The 18841-nt window shown below is 51.5% G+C and overlaps 1 protein-coding gene across 9 annotated transcripts in view; it reads right to left on the bottom strand.

Moving 5' to 3' along the window:
* Positions 1 to 225: 225 nt before the first annotated feature.
* Positions 226 to 18841, bottom strand: part of LOC115655084 (SRSF protein kinase 3-like) — a 74273-nt gene continuing 55657 nt past the window's right edge. For 8 of the 9 annotated variants that reach the window (XM_030570170.1, XM_030570169.1, XM_030570167.1 and 5 more), the window contains 6 exons: positions 5976 to 6154; positions 5719 to 5790; positions 5552 to 5626; positions 5067 to 5164; positions 4317 to 4431; positions 226 to 706 (listed from right to left, as the gene is read on the bottom strand). In XM_030570170.1, the coding sequence (XP_030426030.1) occupies positions 617 to 706; positions 4317 to 4431; positions 5067 to 5164; positions 5552 to 5626; positions 5719 to 5790; positions 5976 to 6154 (629 nt within the window). In that variant the 3' untranslated portion in view covers positions 226 to 616. The remainder of the gene's footprint in view (positions 707 to 4316; positions 4432 to 5066; positions 5165 to 5551; positions 5627 to 5718; positions 5791 to 5975; positions 6155 to 18841) is intronic. The other variant, XM_030570163.1, reaches the window with a different exon arrangement.

The raw sequence follows: 18841 nt of genomic DNA on the forward strand, positions 1-18841 counted from the left end.
GCTCTGAAACAGGAGGGTTTATTCTCCCTTCATATCTAGCTGACCCCCATAAACCTACCTAATACAACTATGTATGTTCCTAGTCATTTAATCATCCAATATTTGAAACCTATTTTTATGCAAGAGATTAAAGGACATACATCCCCCCCCCCCCCCAAAAATAAAAAGCCACAATGAATTAACAGAGCCACAAGCTCACCACAGAGACTTCAAGGAAAGGCAAGGTATCTGTCAGAATTTCATCTTGTTCATAAGCATGTTTCAGAAAATACAAGCCTTGTTTTTCAAGACAATTTCTAGGGAAGCTAGAGGTAGAAATGTGCAGCAGTCTCTCTAATACACCTGCAGTAGATCAGCAATACTACCTCTCACAGTCCTGGTCTAGCAAGACAGACTTCCTCAAATGAAAGGAAAAGTGCTGCCTCCTCACCCTAGCACCAGGCTCCCATGCAGCTTCAGCAGGCAGAAAAGAGAGTAGCTGTCTGGTTCCCATGACTCTGAAGGATCTGAGATGCTGTTAACAGGTGCTTCTTTCTCCACATTGCATATAAATTGCTTTCAAATTCCACGGCATGTAGTCAGATACAGCATAAAATAATAGGCTTTGGTGCTGCTCTCAGTTCAACAGCCTCAGCTTCCCAGTCACCTGATTCACTATTTCTTCTTCTCCGATAATGGCAAGGACAGTGTATGATCCAGCTAGAACCTACAGTGGAGAGATAAACATGCAATTCAGTTGACGGTAAACATTCAGTTTTGATTTAAAGACTTCAAGTCAGAGTCCACCATGTCCATATGTTGTTCCAATGATTAATTCTCACTTAAGAATTTGCACCCTTTCTAGTCTGAATTAATGGAATCATAGACTTTAATGTCAGAAGGGACCATTATGATCATCTAGTCTGACCTCCTGCACAATGCAGGCCTTTGTCTAGCTTCAGTTTCCAGCCATAGGATCTTGTCTTGCCTTGGTCTGACAGGAGTCCTCCACCATCAAATCTTCTCCTTGCATAGGTACTTGTAGATCGGGGTGGGCAAACTATAGCCTGCAAGCTGGATCCGGCCCGCCAGCCATTTTAATCCAGCCCTTGAGCTCCCCCGCTGGGGCGTGGGGTCTGAGGCTTGCTCCTCTCCAGTTGGGAAACTGGGGTCGCTCCACACAGCTCACAGAAGCAGCGGCATGGTCCCCCTCTGGCTTTACATATAGGGGCAGCCAGGGGGTTCCACACTGTCCCTCCCCAAGTGCCACCACCGCAGCTTCCATTGGCCGGGAACCTTGGCCAATGGGAGCTGCAGCGGCAGTGCTTGTGGACAGGGCAGTGCGCAGAGCCACCTGACCACGCTTCCATGAAGAAACTGGAGAAGGGACATGCTGCTGCTTCTGGGAGCCGCTTGAAGTAAGTACCGCCCAGAGCCTGCACCCCTGAGCTTCCTCCTGCCCTCCAAACCCCTTGATCCTAGCTTGGAGCACCCTCCTGCACCCCAAACCTCTCATCCCCAGCCCACTCAGAGCTTCCTTCCACACCCTGAACTTTTCATTTCTAGCCCCACCCCAGAGCCTGCACCCCCAATGAAAACCCTCACCCCCTCCCACATCAAACCCAATTTTGTGAGCATTCATGGCCCACCATACAATTTCTATTCCCAGATGTGGCCCTCAGGTCAAAAAGTTTGCCCACCCGTTATAGATTGATCAAGTCACTTCAACTTCCTGGATAAATTAAATAGATTTAGCTTTTTTAGTCTGGCAAGTATACACAGTAAGAACACAAATTGTTGGATCTTGTTGGAACCCTTTCCAACATGTTTTTAGAGTGTTGGCACCAGAACTGGACATAGTATTCCAATAGTCTCCTTAATGCTGTATATAAAGTTAATACCACCTCCCTACTTCTGCATCATCCAAGAACCACATTAGCTCAACCACAGCATTGCACTGAACCTCACATTCAGCTAATTTCCACCCTGGTCCCTAAGTCACTATCAACGTAAGTGCTTTCCAGGATGCAGTCCCCCAACCTATAAGTGGATTCAGTGGCTGGCCCAACGTGGCCAGGGCCAATGGGTTACGGTTCAGTTAACGGTAAGCTTAATGCTTAGCGGTTAATCTTTTACATCCCTAGGACTTACATCCCTGGATCCTAGATATATGACCCTGTGTTTGGGATAGAATCATAAAATATCAAGGTTGAAACGGACCTCAGGAGGTCATCCAGTCTAACCCCCTGCTCAAAGCAGGACCAATCCCCACATTTTTGCCCCAGATCCCTAAATGGGGCCCTCAAGGATTGAACTCACAACCCTCGGTTTAGCAGCCCAATGTTCAAACCAGGCATGCTCATTCACAGGCACACACACACTCTTCCTCACCTTCCCCCCCATTGATTCCAGGTTACCACACACTGCACATTGCTCTGTTCTGGAGCAGTCCTCATTATACTGAAACTGACATCTGCAAACTTGGCCAACAATGATTTTATATTTTCTTCTAAATCATTGGAAATATTACATAAAATTGACCAAGAAACAGATTCCTGCGATATCCAAACAGAAACATCTCTACTGGATAACAATTCCCCCATTTAAATGTATTATTCACTTCATGATTTTGCATATATATATATTTTCAGACACTCATGAGTACTAAAGTATTTGACTTACCACAGTCTAAGTACATGGTGTTAATCATCTTTATAAACTCGGTTAATAATCTCAAATTTTATCAAGTTTGTCTGACAAGACACATTTTCCATAAAGCCATGTTGTTTGGTATTAACTATACTACAATCCTTCAGTTCTTTACTAAATGCACCCCAGATCAGATGTTCCATTGTTTTATATGGGAGCAATATCAGGCTAACTGGCCTAAAGTTACTCAGGTTATTCTTTTACCCTTTTAAAATATTGGCAGAAAGAAGAACATTGTCCCAATCTTGTAGAACTTCCAGAGAGTGTTCCAATATTTAATTATCAGCATCAATGGCTCAGAGTTCCACCACCAACTCTTTTAGGACCCATGGATGCAAGATATCCACTGAAAATCTCTAAGTGTTTAATTTTAGCAGTTGCTGTTTAACACCCTGTTTAGTTACTATCAGAGTAGTAGGTTTTCTATCACCATGGTAGGATGTAAAGTCATTCAGCTTCTTTCCAAATATCAAACATTTATTGAATACTTCTGCTTTTTTGCATAATTGTTGGCATCACACTCTTCACTCATTTAGCTTGTAACACTGTTGCAAAACAGTAAAGATCATTCTGGCATGATTTAGCAGGAATGTTGTAAGCAAGACACGAGAAGTAATTCTTCTGCTCTATGCCGCGCTGATTAGGCCTCAACTGGAGTATTGTGTCCAGTTCTGGGCGCCACATTTCAGGAAAGATGTGGATAAATTGGAGAAAATCCAGAGAAAAGCAACAAAGATGATTAAAGATCTAGAAAACATGCCCTACGAGAGGAGGTTGAAGAAACTGGGTTTGTTTAGTCTGGAGAAGAGAAGACAGAGGGGGACATAACAGTTTTCAAGTCCATAAAAAAGATTGTTATAAGGCAGAGTAAGAAAAAAAATTGTTCTCATTAACCTCTGAGGATATGCGAAGAAGCAATGGGCTTAAATTGAAGCAAGGGAGGTTTAGGTTGGACATTAGAAAAAGCTTCGTAACTGTCAGAGTGGTTAAGCACTTCGATAAATTATCTAAGGTGGCTGTGGAATCTTCATCATTGGACATTTTTAAGAGCAGGTTAGACAAACCCCTGTCAGGGATGGTCTAGATAATACTTAGTCCTGCCATGAGTGCAGGGGACTGGACTAGATGACCTCTCAAGGCCCCTTCCAGTCTCAAGATTCTATGATTTTACCATCCCTATCCAACAACAGACTTACATCATTGCTAGAATTTATTTTGTTTCGGATATTTGAATAAATTCTTTTATATTGTCCTTAGCCTTACAGGTTACAGGCTTCTGGCTTCCCTTTTCAAGGTCTTCATTTTATAACTGCTAATTTGTTGTCATTGCTACCAGTGTCTACTTTCCCCTTCCAACTTTTTTTTTAATTTTATCACTTCTTTCAAATCCCTTAACTAGAACAGTTTAACTGAAGAATCATTTGATAATTGCTGAATTATGGGATTTTTAAGACATCTAGTAAAGTTTTCTTACACTGACTTCCAATTATTTTTCTTATTGTTTTAAATTCTTCCTCCTAATCAGTTTTGCTCACAAAATGTTTTCAAGCTCTGGGACACTGGCCCTTTTAAAGAGCCAAATGCATTGTATTAGTTACACACATGCACTCAATTCCGAGCTTGGTTACCTGTGTTCTCCCTGCATCCTGCACCAGGTACGTTGGCAGCTCCAGGCTCAAAGCCAATGCTTGCAGATCCATGAGGTGGGCAGTGTTTGATCCTTGAACTACAACCTTCTTCGCACTAACAAGGAAAAAGCAAGTGATCAGAAAGAGCTCATACTATCCCACGACCTCTTATCACAATCTGCTTGGCTAGGGGAGCAGTGTACAAGCTAAGGAAGTCTTTGGCCTAACAAAAGAGTTAGAGATCCATCTCCCATTCATCTAGCAACTGCAAACCCACTTGCTTCAGATATGAGCATAACAATTATTCTAGATAAATTCATCAAGTTAAATTTCAGACAAATTATCTACAAGACACACAAAAAAGTCCAGATCAGAAAGGGTCCTCCCTCCTTTGGCCTTTTCAACTACCAAGTAGAATGAGGAACATTCTGATGTCAGCTCATCTTTATCTGTTTAACTATTTCAGACAACTGCTTGAAGAACCATTTAGAGTGAATGCAAAATTAGTGAAAGGGGAGATTAAGAGGGACAACCAAGGGGAATGCAGTGAAGTTCTGTGAAAGCTCTGCAGCTGCTGCCCCTCAAGCTTAGTCTTTGATATTGTCCGTTATTTCAATCCTTCACCCTTCCTCCCAACAAGTAAGCCTGACCGACATGAGTCAGTGCGCTCCGTTTTGTCTCTGAATTTTACAACATATATTCAATGGGCTGGCTGGACACTTGTCTATCATGCACACACTACCATCTTACCCATATTCATCCCACTGACAGATCATCTTCCTCCCAGTGGATTTTTCTTGTATTAACTGGTACAGGCCAACAGCTGCGTGTCCGACCTGGGCTGCTATCTGTAAAGGGAAACATTACATCTGAACAGGTGAACCACTGAAGCCACTCCTCCCCCTGTGTGAGAATATGGGCACAAGTCCTCTGCATTCACCTACAACCTTCAGCAGAAGGCAGTCCCATCTCCTTCCCAGACTGGGGACGGGGAGAGCAGAAAAGAGAAGGACAAGCTCATTTCCCCCTCCGTAACAAAATGCTTATTCACGTCCCAGTGGTGTGTGCAACCCAAGGCAACTGGGTAGAGTAGCACAGGGAGGCCAGTTCCTTTACAGGACCACGCAATGAGTTGGCACCCAGCTCTTTCCACAGGTGGCTCTGCAGTCTGGGCAGGCGACCATCCCTGGCGCCGCAACCTGGCCGGCTAGACTCTGGGCTTCCCGGCACGTTACCTTCCCGACGCCCATGGCGAGCTCCGTGTTCACCACAAACACCATCTTGTAGCAGCCGCCGCCATCCAGCTGCTCCTGAAAGAGAAACCTGGGCATGGGCCCCTGGGTCCGGGCTCCGCGCGCGGGCCGCTGGGTCCGGGCTCCGCGCGGGGGCGGCCGGGGCCTACCTGCGTCTCCAGGCTGCCGAAGTAGAGCTGCGCCGCCGCCTCCGCGGACACATTTCCAGTCAAGGCCAGCGCCTATGGGGGAGGGGAGAACGCGCGTCGTGAAGCCGGCCCGGGCCCGGGCCCGGGCCCGGGCCCCAGCCCCAGCCCCAGCCTCCGCCTCCGCCTCCGCCTCCCCTCGGCCCGGCCCGGCCCGGCCCCTGCCCGGTTCAACCAGCTCCCGCGCGGCTCCCCTCCCACCCCGCCCCGCCCCCGCTCACCCGGCGCGCCGCCGCCTCAGGCACCCCCAGCTCCCGCAGCGGCGACAGCAACGCCTCATCTGCCTCCATCCTACCGCGCGACCTGCAGCCGCTCCACTCTCCTATTGGCTGTGGCCGGCATGGTCTGGCCAATCCGATTTCTTCCTCGCTTCCATGTGATTCCGGCCACGCCCACATACCTGCAACGAATCCGTCCTGTCATCCACTATCCTCCCACCCCTTTCTCCCGCCCCTCCGCAACCCAACGTCCTCCCCCGCCACGCCCCTCGCCTGAGCCCCGCCTCCAACCCCCCATGCACCCGGCCGGGCTGCTCCGCCGGACGCAACCCCAGCTCCAGCCCTGCCCGTCACCCACTGCCCCCCCCCCACCGCCCGACACCGGCCCCGCGCGTCACCCGCAGCCCCTACCCCGCTGGGCCCCCCCCACCGCCCGGCACCCGCTGCCCCTACCCCGCTGGGCCCCCCCCCCACCGCCCGGCCCCGGCCCCGCGCGTCACCCGCTGCCCCTACCCCGCTGGGCCCCCGACACCGGCCCCGCGCGTCACCCGCAGCCCCTACCCCGCTGCCCCCCCCCCACCGCCCGGCCCCGGCCCCGGCCCCGCTCAGCACCCGCTGCCCCTACCCCGCTGGGCCCCCGACACCGGCCCCGCGCGTCACCCGCAGCCCCTACCCCGCTGCCCCCCCCCCCACCGCCCGGCCCCGGCCCCGGCCCCGCTCAGCACCCGCTGCCCCTACCCCGCTGGGCCCCCCCCCAACCACCCGGCCCCGGCCCCGCGCGTCACCCGCAGCCCCTACCCCGCTGGGCGCCCGGCACCGCCCGGCCCCGGCCCCGCGCGTCACCCGCTGCCCCTACCCCGCTGGGCCCCCGACACCGCCCGGCCCCGGCCCCGCGCGTCACCCGCTGCCCCTACCCCGCTGGGCCCCCCCCCACCGCCCGGCCCCGGCCCCGCTCAGCACCCGCTGCCCCTACCCCGCTGGGCCCCCCCCCAACCGCCCGGCACCGGCCCCGCGCGTCACCCGCAGCCCCTACCCCACTGCCCCCCCCCCACCGCCCGGCACCCGCTGTCCCTACCCCGCTGGGCCCCCCACCCACCGCCCGGCCCCGGCCCCGCGCGTCACCCGCAGCCCCTACCCCGCTGGGGCCCCCCCCACCGCCTAGCACCGGCCCCGCTCAGCACCCGCTGCCCCTACCCCACTGGGCCCCCCCCCACCGCCCGGCACCGGCCCCGCGCGTCACCCGCAGCCCCTACCCCGCTGGGGCCCCCCCCCACCGCCCAGCACCGGCCCCGCTCAGCACCCGCAGCCCCTACCCCGCTGGGCCCCGCTCAGCACCCGCTGCCCCTACCCCACTGGGCCCCCCCCACCGCCCGGCACCGGCCCCGCCCGTCACCTGCCGCCCCTACCCCGCTGGGCGCCCCCCCCCCACCGCCCGGCCCCGGCCCCGCGCGTCACCCGCTGCCCCTACCCCGCTGGGCCCCCCCACCGCCCAGCACCGGCCCCGCGCGTCACCCCTGGACCCCCCCCATCACCTGGCACCCGCAGCCCCTACCTCGCTGGGTCCCCCACCGCCCGGCACCAGCCCCGCGGTCACCCGCTGTCTCTACTCCGCTGTGCCCCCCACCTCCCGGCACCAGCCCCACACATCACCCACTGCCCCTACCATGCTGGGCCAGGCCAGCCCCCCTCCCCGACCCAGCCCCGAGCATCACCCACTGTCCCTACCCCGCTGGGCTGGGCCACCCCCCCTGCCAGGACTCAGCCCTGATTGTGTCACCCGCTGCCCCTACCTCGCTGGGCCGCCCTGCCCAGGACCAGCCCCAAGCATCATCGGCTGCCCCTACCCCGCTGGGCCTGGCCACCGCCCGGCCCCAGGCACGAGCATCACCCACTGCCCCTACCCCGCTGGGCCCCCCACCGCCCGGAAGCAGCCCTGTGCGTCACCCAGTGCCCCTACCCCACTGGGCCGGGCCAGCCCCGAGTGTCACCCAGTGCCCCTACCCCGCTGGGCTGGGCCTACCCCCCCAGCCCAGACCCAGCTCAGATTGTGTCACCCGCTGCCCCTACCCCGCTGGGCCGCCCCGCCCAACACCAGCCCTGAGCATCATCGGCTGCCCCTACCCCGCTGGGCCTGGCCACCAACCCCCCCACCGCCCAGCCTCAGGCGCAAGCATCACCCACTGCCACTACCCCGGTGTGCCCCCCCCCCGCCTGGCACCAGGCGCGAGCATCACCCGCTGTCCCTACCCCACTGGGCTGGGCCACCCCCCGCCGCGCACCAGGCCTGTCATAAACGGATAGTTAAGGGTTAATGTCTTTTACCTGTAAAGGGTTAAGAAGCTCAGTAAACCTGGCTGACACCTGACCAGAGGACTAATAGGGGGACAAGATACTTTCAAATCTTGGTGGAGGGATGTCTTTGTTTGTGCTATTTGGTTTGGGGGTTGTTCATGCTTGAGAGTAAGAGGGACTAGACGTCAGTCCAGGCTCTCCAAATCTTTCTGAATCAGTCTCTCATTTTTCAAAATTGTAAGTAACAGCCAGGCAAGGCGAACTAGTTTTATTTTTGTTTTCTCAACTTATAAATGTCCCTTTTTTGCTGAAAGGATTTTACCTCTGCTTGCTGTAACTTTGAACCTAAGGCTAGAGGGGGTTCTTCTGGGCCATATGAGTCTGATTATCCTATAAAGTATTTCCCATCCTGATTTTACAGAGATGATTTTTTTACTTTTCTTTCTTTAATTAAAAGCTTTCTTTTTAAGAACCTGATTGATTTTTCCTTATTTTAAGATCCAAGGGGATTGGATCTGGACTCACCAGGGATTGGTGGGGGGAAAGGAGGGGGGATGGTTAATTTCTCCTTGTTTTAAGATCCAAGGGGTTTGGATCTGTGTTTACCAGGGAATTGGTGAAGCCTTTCAAGGCTGCCCAGGGAGGGGAAGGTTTTTGGGGGGACAAAAAAGTGATCCAGACACTGAAATTTCTGGATGGTGGCAGTTTTACCAGATCTAAGTTAGTAATTAAGCTTAGAAGTGTCCATGCAGGTCCCCACATTTGTACCCTAAAGTTCAGAGTGGGGAAGAAACCTTGACATGGTGAGCAGCGATGTGGGAGTTTTTAGGAACCAAAAGCCAGTAGGATTTTTTTTTCTCTCCTTTCTAGCTGTCTAGAAAGCAGCCTGAAGGCAGAAGTGTTAAGTTTTTTTAACAAGAGTCTTTGTTAAAAGGAGGCTTCAAGCTGTGAGCAAGCAGCCAGCAAAGGGAATTTACAAGCTGAATTGTTTTCTTTCTTTCTACCTCTCAGGTATAGCTAGTTAGAAAGTCTCTGTTAACGAAGCAGCCCTGAGCTGAGTGCATCCCAGTTTCAGTGAACTGCAGAGGGATGTGGCCAGCACAAGAAAGCAGGAAAATGAGTACCAGTGGAGCAGCTAACAAACTAGAGCTGGCTAGGCTGGAAGCAACAGAGAAAGACAACAAACATAAGAGACAGATGGAACTAAAACAATTAGAAATTAATGCAGAAATAGCCAGGGAAAAAGCTGCCTACAAGAGAGCTATGGAGGCGAAGGAAAAAGAGATGGAGATGAAACAAAAAGAGATGGAGCTCCAGAGGGAGGCCCACCAGCAGGCCCTGGAATTAGCAAAGGCTAAGCAGGATGTGCCAGCCAAGCCTAACAACCCTTCTCCAGGTACTGTTTCCCATCCCAGAAAATTCCCCACCTACAAGGCAGGTGATGACACTGAGGCCTTCTTAGAAAATTTTCAAAGGGCCTGCCTTGGGTACAGCATCCCTACAGACCAGTACATGATAGAGCTGAGGCCACAGCTCAGTGGACCCTTAGCAGAGGTGGCGGCTGAAATGCCTAAGGAGCACATGAACGATTATAAACTTTTCAAACCAAGGCCAGAATCAGAATGGGGCTAACACCTGAGCATGCCCGTCGGCGGTTCAGAGCCCTAAGGTGGAAACCAGATGTGCCATGTACCCGACACGCCTACCACATTGGAAAGCCTGGATATCAGGAGCAAGTGCTAACTCTCTGGAAGAGCTGTCCTTCCTAATGCAAATGGAGCAGTTCTTAGAGGGTGTTCCTGAGGAAATAGGAAGGTACATCCTAGATGGGAAGCCCAAAACTGTGACCGAGGCGGGGGAGATTGGAGCCAGATGGGTGGAAGTGGCAGAAAAGAAAAAAACTACTAGCAAGGGGAGCGAATATCAGAGGGGGGCAAACCAAAAATAAACCCTATCACTGGGGGCAACCCAAGACCCCACCTATAACCCAAGGAAAGCCCCAGACACCCTATTGTCCCACCTCACCAGTCTCCAGCAACCCACCTCGACCCAGTGACCAGTCAGCTGGGCGATGTTTTAAATGTAATGAACTGGGACATATAAAGGCCAACTGCCCCAAGAACCGCAACCGATTACAATTCATTACACCACAATCACACCAAAGATCCCCAGGCCCAGATGCCTCTCAAATACCCTCGGAGCGAAGGGAAAACTTGAGAGTGGGCGGAAAGAAGGTTATCGTGTGGAGAGACACATGGGCACAAGTGTCAGCTATCCACCAATCCTTAGTGGACCCCAAATTCATCAGCCCAGAGGCCCAAGTGACAATTCACCCATTCATGTCAAAATCTGTAAACTTGCCTACAGCTGAACTGCCTGTTCAGTACAAAGGCTGGTCAGGAATGTGGACTTTTGCAGTCTATGACAATTATCCCATCCCTATGCTACTGGGGGAAACTTGCCCAACCATGTGAAGCTGGCCAAGAGGGTGGGAATGGTCACATGCAGCCAGACCAAGCAAGCTTCCACATCCATCCCTGTTCCTGAGCCGTCCACAAGGGCCCTGTCTGTGTTACCAGAGATCCAGACAGAGGTGGTGGAACCAGATCCCCTGCCAACGACTGCAACAACCATAGTGCATCCAGTCCCAGAACCAGAACAGGAAAAGCAACCAGCACCAGAACCGTTGCCAGCACTGACACCAGCACTTGCAAACGCATCTTCAACTCCAACGCCAGAGGGAACCAGTGGGCCTGAACTGGCAGAAGCAGCAGACAACCCTAGCCAAGAGGCTCAGCCAGAGCCTGAAATATCACATAGTGCACCAGCGGAGAGCGGTTCACCATCAACGGAAACAACTTCATCACCTACATCGCTTCCAGAGGGACCAAGCCCGAGTCCACAGTCTAAGGAGGAGCTGATGTCTCCAGCATCAAGAGAACAGTTCCAGGCTGAGCAGGAAGCAGATGACAGCCTTCAGAAAGCTTGGGCGGAGGCATGGAGCACCCCACCGCCTCTCAGCCCTTCTAACCGATCCCAGTTTGTTGTAGAACAAGGACGTTTATACAAGGAGACTCTTTCTGGTGGACACCAGGAAGACTGGCATCCTCAAAGACAGTTGGTAGTTCCAACTAAGTACCGGGTAAAGCTCTTGAGTTTAGCTCGTGATCATCCCAGTGGCCATTCTGGGGTGAACAGAACCAAAGACAGGTTGGGGAAGTCCTTCCACTGGGAGGGAATGGGCAAGGACGTTGCTAATTATGTCTGGTCTTGTGAGGTGAGCCAACGAGTGACCAGGTCAGGGCCCCTCTCCAGCCACTCCCCATAATTGAGGTCCCATTTCAGCGAGTGGCTGTGGATATTCTGGGTCCTTTCCCAAAAAAGACCCCCAGAGGAAAGCAGTACATACTGACTTTCATGGACTTTGCTACCCGATGGCCGGAAGCAGTAGCTCTAAGCAACACCAGGGCTAAAACTGTGTGCCAGGCCTTAGCAGACATTTTTGCCAGGGTAGGTTGGCCCTTCGACATCCTTACAGATTTGGGAACTAATTTCCTGGCAGGGACCATGAAAAATCTGTGGGATGAATCATGGGGTGAATCACTTGGTTGCCACCCTTACCATCATCAAACCAATGGCCTGGTGGAGAGTTTTAATGGAACTTTGGGGGCCATGATACGTAAATTTGTAAATGAATACTCCAATGATTGGGATCTAGTGGTGCAGCAGTTGCTTTTTTTCTACAGGCTGTACCACATCCCAGTTTAGGGTTTTCACCATTTGAACTTGTGTATGGCCACGAGGTTAAGGGGCCATTGGAGTTGGTGAAGCAGCAATGGGAGGGGTTTACGTCTTCTCCAGAAACTAACATTCTAGACTTTGTAAGCAACCTACAAAGCACCCTCCGACACTCTTTAGCCCTTTCTAAAGAAAACCTAAAGGATGCTCAGGAAGAGCAAAAGGCCTGGTATGATAAACATACCAGAGAGCATTCCTTCAAAGTAGGGGACCAGGTTATGGTCTTAAAGGCGCAACAGGCCCATAAATGGAAGCGTCATGGGAAGGGCCATTCACGGTCCAAGAGCACCTGGGAGCTGTTAACTATCTCATAGCATTCCCCACCTCAACCCTAAAGCGTACCATGTTAATTCTCTAAAGCCCTTTTATTCCAGAGATTTAAAGGTTTGTCAGTTTACAGCCCAAGGAGGAGATGACGCTGAGTGGTCTGAAGGTATCTACTACGACGGAAAAAGTGACGGTGGTGTGGAAGAGGTGAACTTCTCCACAACTCTGGAACGTCTGCAGCGGCAACAGATCAAGGAGCTGTGCACTAGCTTTGCCCCAATGTTCTCAGCCACCCCAGGATTGACTGAACGGGCATACCACTCCATTGACACAGGTAATGCTCACCCAATTAGAACCCCACCCTACCAGGTGTCTCCTCATGCCCAAGCTGCCATAGAACAGGAGATCCAAAGCATGCTATTGATGGGTATAATCCACCCCTCTAACAGTGCATGGGCATCTCCAGTGATTCTAGTTCCCAAACCAGATGGGGAAATACGCTTTTGCGTAGACTCCCGTAAGCTAAATGCTGTAACTCGTCTCGACAACTATCCAATGCCATGCACCGATGAGCTATTGGAGAAATTGGGACATGCCCAGTTCATCTCTACATTAGACTTAACCAAGGGGTACTGGCAAGTACCACTAGATGAACCCGCCAAAGAAAGGTCAGCCTTCATCACCCATGCAGGGGTGTATGAATTTAATGTGCTTCTTTTTGGGCTGCGAAATGCACCCACCACCTTCCAAAGACTTGTAGATGGTCTCCTAGCAGGATTGGGAGAATATGCAGTTGCCTACCTCGATGATGTAGCCATTTTTTCTGATTCATGGGCAGAACACCTGGAGCACCTGAAAAAAGTCTTTGAGCGCGTCAGGCAGGCAGGTCTAACTGTTAAGGCTAAAAAGTGTCAAATAGGCCAAAACAGAGTGACTTACCTTGAACACCAGGTGGGTCAAGGAACGATAAACCCCTACAGGCCAAGGTGGATGCTATCCAAAAGTGGCCTGTCCCAAAGTCAAAGGAACAGATCCAATCCTTCTTAGGCTTGGTACCGGATATTACAGGCGATTTGTACCACACTACAGCCAAATCACTGCCCCACTAACAGAACTGACCAAAAACACACAGCCAAAAGCAGTTAAGTGGACTGATGAGTGCCAGAAGGCCTTTAACCAGCTTAAGGTGACACTCATGTCTGACCCTGTGCTAAGGGCCCCAGACTTTGACAAACCATTCCTCGTAACCACAGATGTGTCTGAGCATGGTATAGGAGCAGTTTTAATGCAGGAACGATTGGATCAAAAATTTCATCCTGTCATGTTCCTCAGCAAGAAACTGTCTAAGAGGAAAAGCCACTGGTCAATCAGTGAAAAAGAATGCTACGCCATTGTGTATGTCCTGGAAAAGCTATGCCCATACGTTTGGGGATGGTGTTTCCAGCTACAAACCAACCATGCTGCGCTAAAGTGGCTTCATACTGCCAAGGGAAACAACAAAAAACTTCTTCAATGAAGTTTAGCTCTCCAAGATTTTGATTTCAAAATTCAACACATTTCAGGAGCTTCTAACAAAGTAGCTGATGCACTCTCCCATGAAAGTTTCCCAAAATCAACTGGTTAAAAATTGTCCTTAAAATGTAAAAAATCTTGTAATTTTATATAATTAGTAGTATATGTAAAGGTGCATGTGTTTTATTAATCTGTTTATTCTAAAGTTCTAGGAAGAAATCACCGCCAGTGTGGTTCCACACTGTCTGAGATTTGGGGGGCATGTCATAAACAGATAGTTAAGGGTAAATGTCTCTTTTACCTGTAAAGGGTTAAGAAGCTCAGTAAACCTGGCACCTGACCAGAGGACCAATAGGGGGACAAGATACTTTCAAATCTTGGTGGAGGGAAATCTTTGTTTGTGCTGTTTGGTTTGGGGGTTGTTTTCTCTTGGGACTAAGAGGGACCAGACATCAGTCCAGGCTCTCCAAATCTTTCTGAATCAGTCTCTCATGTTTCAAAATTGTAAGTAACAGCCAGGCAAGGCGGATTAGTTTTATTTTTGTTTTCTCAACTTGTAAATGTCCCTTTTTTGCTGAGAGAATTTTACCTCTGCTTGCTGTAACTTTGAACCTAAGGCTAGAGGGGGTTCCTCTGGGCTATATGAGTCTGATTACCCTATAAAGTATTTTCCATCCTGATTTTACAGAGATGATTTTTTTTCTTTTCTTTCTTTAATTAAAAGCTTTCTTTTTAAGAACCTGATTGATTTTTCCTTATTTTAAGATCCAAGGGGATTGGATCTGGACTCACCAGGGATTGGTGGGGGGAAAGGAGGGGGAATGGTTAATTTCTCCTTGTTTTAAGTCCAAGGGCTCTGGATCTGTGTTCATCAGGGAATTGGTGAAGCCTCTCAAGGCTGCCCAGGGAGGGGAAGGTTTCTGGGGGCACAAAAAGTGATCCAGACACTGAAATTTCTGGATGGTGGCAGAGTTACCAGATCTAAGCTAGTAATTAAGCTTAGAAGTGTCCATGCAAGTCCCCACATTTGTACCCTAAAGTTCAGAGTGGGGAAGAAACCTTGACAAGGCCCGAGCGTGACCTGCTGCCCCTACCCTGCTGTGCTGGGTCACCCCACCCAGCACCAGGCCCAAGCGTCGCCTGATGCCCCTACCCCGCTGGGCCAGCCCACCCAGCACCAGGCCCGACCATCACCCGCTGCCCCTACCCCGCTGGGCCGGCCCACCCCCCTGCCAGCCCCAGCCCCAACTGTTACCCGCTGCCCCTATCCTGCTGGACCGGGCCACCCTCCCCCCCTGCACTAGGCCCAACCGCCACCCACTTCCCCAACCCCGCTGGGCCAGGCCGCCCGGACCCAGGCCCAACCGTCACCCATTGCCCCAACCCCGCTGGGCCAGGCCGCTCTCCCCAGCCTGGCACCAGGCACGGGCTGCTCAGGCACGGGGGCCTGAGCCGGGGAGAGGAAAGATGGCACCCATGTGAATGTGACCACACATGCATTGTAATGCTGCTCAGATACATCAGCAGCATGTGGAACTCAGCACAGGATATAACTGAAGTCAGAAAGATACTGAACAATATATGGATAACATGAATGTCCACAGTTACATTAAACAGGATTAAAAAGGAATAATCTGTAACCCCTCCAGCCTCAGGCCATGAGTCAACTGCCAACTAAACAGGTGTGACAAAGTTCCTCCTCTACCTGGGTGGGTCCTGTGCTTATTGGCGGATTTGCTCACCTCAGTGATCTTCCCTCTTGTGAACCACAGTCTGGATCAACTCCTCCTGTGTCTGATCAGGAGTTGGGAGGTTTCGGGGGGAACCCGGGCCCACCTCTACTCCGGGTTCCAGCCCAGAGCACTGTGGATCGCAGCTGTCTATACTGCCTCTTGTAACAGCTGCATGACAACTACAACTCCCTGGGCTACTTCCCCATGGCCTCCTCCAAACACCTTCTTTATCCTCACCACAGGACCTTCCTCCTGGTGTCTGATAACACTTGTCCTCCTCAATCCTCCAGCAGCACACTCTCTCACTCTCAGCTCCTTGCCCTCTTGCTCCCAGCTCCTCTCACACACTTCCTCTCCTCTGGCTCCTCCCTGCCTGACTGGAGTGAGCTCCTTTTTAAACCTAGGTGCCCTGATTAGCCTGCCTTGATTGGCTGCAGGTGTTCTAATCAATGTAGCTATCTCCACTGCCTTCTAGAAAGCTCTTAATTAGCCCCAGGTACCTTGATTAACCTGGAGCAACTGCCATTTGGTCACCAGGGTACTAGGGATTTGTTTAGCCTGGGGCTAACATACCTGTTTCTCAGTACTTTACTGTAGCCATCTGACCTTGCCCCATCACATATCCTCCCCCTCTGCTCAACACCATAGGGTTGGGCAACTTGGGACGCCAGGCAGTGTGCTCGTGAAAGGCCATCAGCATTGCCGTGGCGGCATCCAGCCCTGTGCCGTATGCGGAACTGGAATGTTTGGAGGGATAAGAACTGCCTGGTGACCCTTGCATTCTTTTCCTTATTTCTCTGCATCCACTGAAGGGGTGCATGGTCTGTCACAAGAGTAAATCGCTGGCCTAAGAGGTAATAACGCAGTGTCTCCATGGCCCATTTGCCAGCAAGGCATTCTCTCTCGACTACTGCATACTTCCGTTCTCTTGGGAGCAGCTTTCTGCTTAGGTAGAGGATCGGGTGTTCTTCTCCAATCATTTGCGACAGAATCGCCCCCAACCCCACCTCAGAAGCATCTGTTTGCAAAATAAATTCCTTGGTAAAGTCCGGGGCTATGAGTATGGGGTCATTACAGAGAGCCGTCCGAAGGTCTATGAATGCCCTCTCTGCTGTGTTGGTCCACTTCACCATGTCTGGACCTCGAGCCTTCACCAGGTCCGTTAGAGGACTTGCCCTACTGGTGAAGTGGGGAATAAAACGTCAGTAGTAGCCTACCACATCTAGGAACACACGGACCTGCTTCTTTCGAGTCGGCCGGGGCCATAGTTTTGAATCGCCTCTAGCTTATTAGTTTGGGGCTTCACTATACCCCTTCCTACAATATATCCCAGGTACTTAGCCTCTGCTAGTCCTATGGCACATTTAGCGGGATTAGTGGTGAGGCCAGCCCGCCTTAAGGTGCGTATTACGGCCTCAACTTTCTCCAAGTGGGATCCCCAGTCTGGCGTATGGATGATGACATCGTCTAGGTATGTGGCTTCATAACTAGTATGGGGGCACAGCAGCTTATCCATGAGGAAATGGAATGTCGCTGGGGCCCCATGTAGCCCGAAAGGGAGGACTGTGTACTGGAATAGCCCATCCGGGGTGGAGAACGCTGTCTTTTCTTTAGCTTCTTTGGTCAGGAGAATCTGCCAATACCCTTTTGTCAGATCCAGTGTAGTCAAGAATCGGGCACTACCCAGTCGGTCAACCAGTTTGTCGATGCGTGGTATGGGGTATGCATCAAATTGGGATATTTCATTCAGTCAGTGAAAGTCATTACAGAATCTCATGGTACCATCAGGTTTAGGCACTAGAACTATTGAACTGCACCACTGACTGTAGGATTCTTCAATAACGCCTAATTCTAACATTTTCTTTACTTCAGCCTTGATTTCCTCTCTTTTGGCTGCTGGGACTCAGTAGGGTCTCAGTGTTACCTTGGCTTCGGTGATTGTGCGGATATGGTGATAGGTCTCAGTCGTCCACCCCGGTTTTGTAGAGAACACATCTCGATTGCAATTAATCATGTTGGCTGCCTAAACCTTTAGATTTGACATCAAGTTGGGTGATAACCTCACTTGCTCGTGTAAGTTATCCACCTGGGGAAGGGTCTCCTGGGTCACTAAGCATGCCTCTTGATCATGCCAAGGTTTTAGAAGATTGATGTGGTAAACTTGTTCAGGTTTCCTGAGGCCTGGCTGCCGCACCTTATAGTTTACCTCTCCCATGGCTTCAATCACTTTGTAGGGTCCCTGCCACTGGGCCAACAGCTTGCTTTCTGCTGTGGGCACCAGGACCATTACTCGATCCCCTGGTTGGAACCGTTGAAGCTTTGCTTGGTGGTTATAATGGGTTCGTTGGGTCTCCTGTGCTTTCTCCAAGTGTTCCCGTACAATGGGCGTAACTCGAGCTATCCAATCCCTCATCTGTAGTACATGGTCAACTATGTTCCTTCCGGGATTTGGCTCCTCTTCCCAGGCTTCTCTGGCTATATCCAAGATGCCCCAGGGGTGGCGTCCATATAGTAATTCGAATGGAGAGAAACCTGTGGAGGCTTGTGGGACTTCCTGGATGGCAAACATGAGGTAAGGCAATAGGGTATCCCAATCTTTCCCATCCCGGCTCACCACTTTCCTGATCATGGCCTTGAGGGTCCTATTGAAACTTTCCACAAGTCCATCTGTTTGTGGGTGGTATACAGAGGTCCATAGGGCTTGTACATGGAGCAATGAACAGAGATCTTTCATCAACTTGGACACGAAAGGTGTCCCTTGATCAGTCAGTATCTTCTTGAGTAGCCCAGCCCAGGAAAAGATCTGTAGTAGCTCCTTAGCTATTGTCTTGGAAGCTGTGTTGCATAGGGGGACGGCTTCCAGGTATCGGGTTGCATAGTCTAGTACAACCAGCACATGTTGGTGGCCCCGAGCTGTCTTCTCTAGGGGCCCAATCAGATCCATGGCTATGCGTTCAAATGGTACCTCTATTATTGGAAGAGGTATCAAAGGGGCCCGCAAGTGTGGGTAAGGGCTATGTAGCTGACACTCTGGACAAGAGGTGCAGTATCGCCTGACATCTTCATGTACTCCTGGCCAGAAGAACCTCCGCAGGATCCTGGCCTGGGTTTTCTCTACCCCAGGCGTCCTCCAAACAGGTGACTGTGGGCGAGGCTCAATATGGCTTTTTGATGTTTTTGTGGCACCAGAAGTTGATGTATCTCCTGCTCCTGCATTTGCACCACACGGTACAGGAGATCTTTCTTCACTATAAAGTAGGGTCCTGG

The sequence above is a fragment of the Gopherus evgoodei genome, chromosome 7 (assembly GCF_007399415.2).
Source record: "Gopherus evgoodei ecotype Sinaloan lineage chromosome 7, rGopEvg1_v1.p, whole genome shotgun sequence".
Classification (NCBI taxonomy): domain Eukaryota; kingdom Metazoa; phylum Chordata; order Testudines; family Testudinidae; genus Gopherus; species Gopherus evgoodei.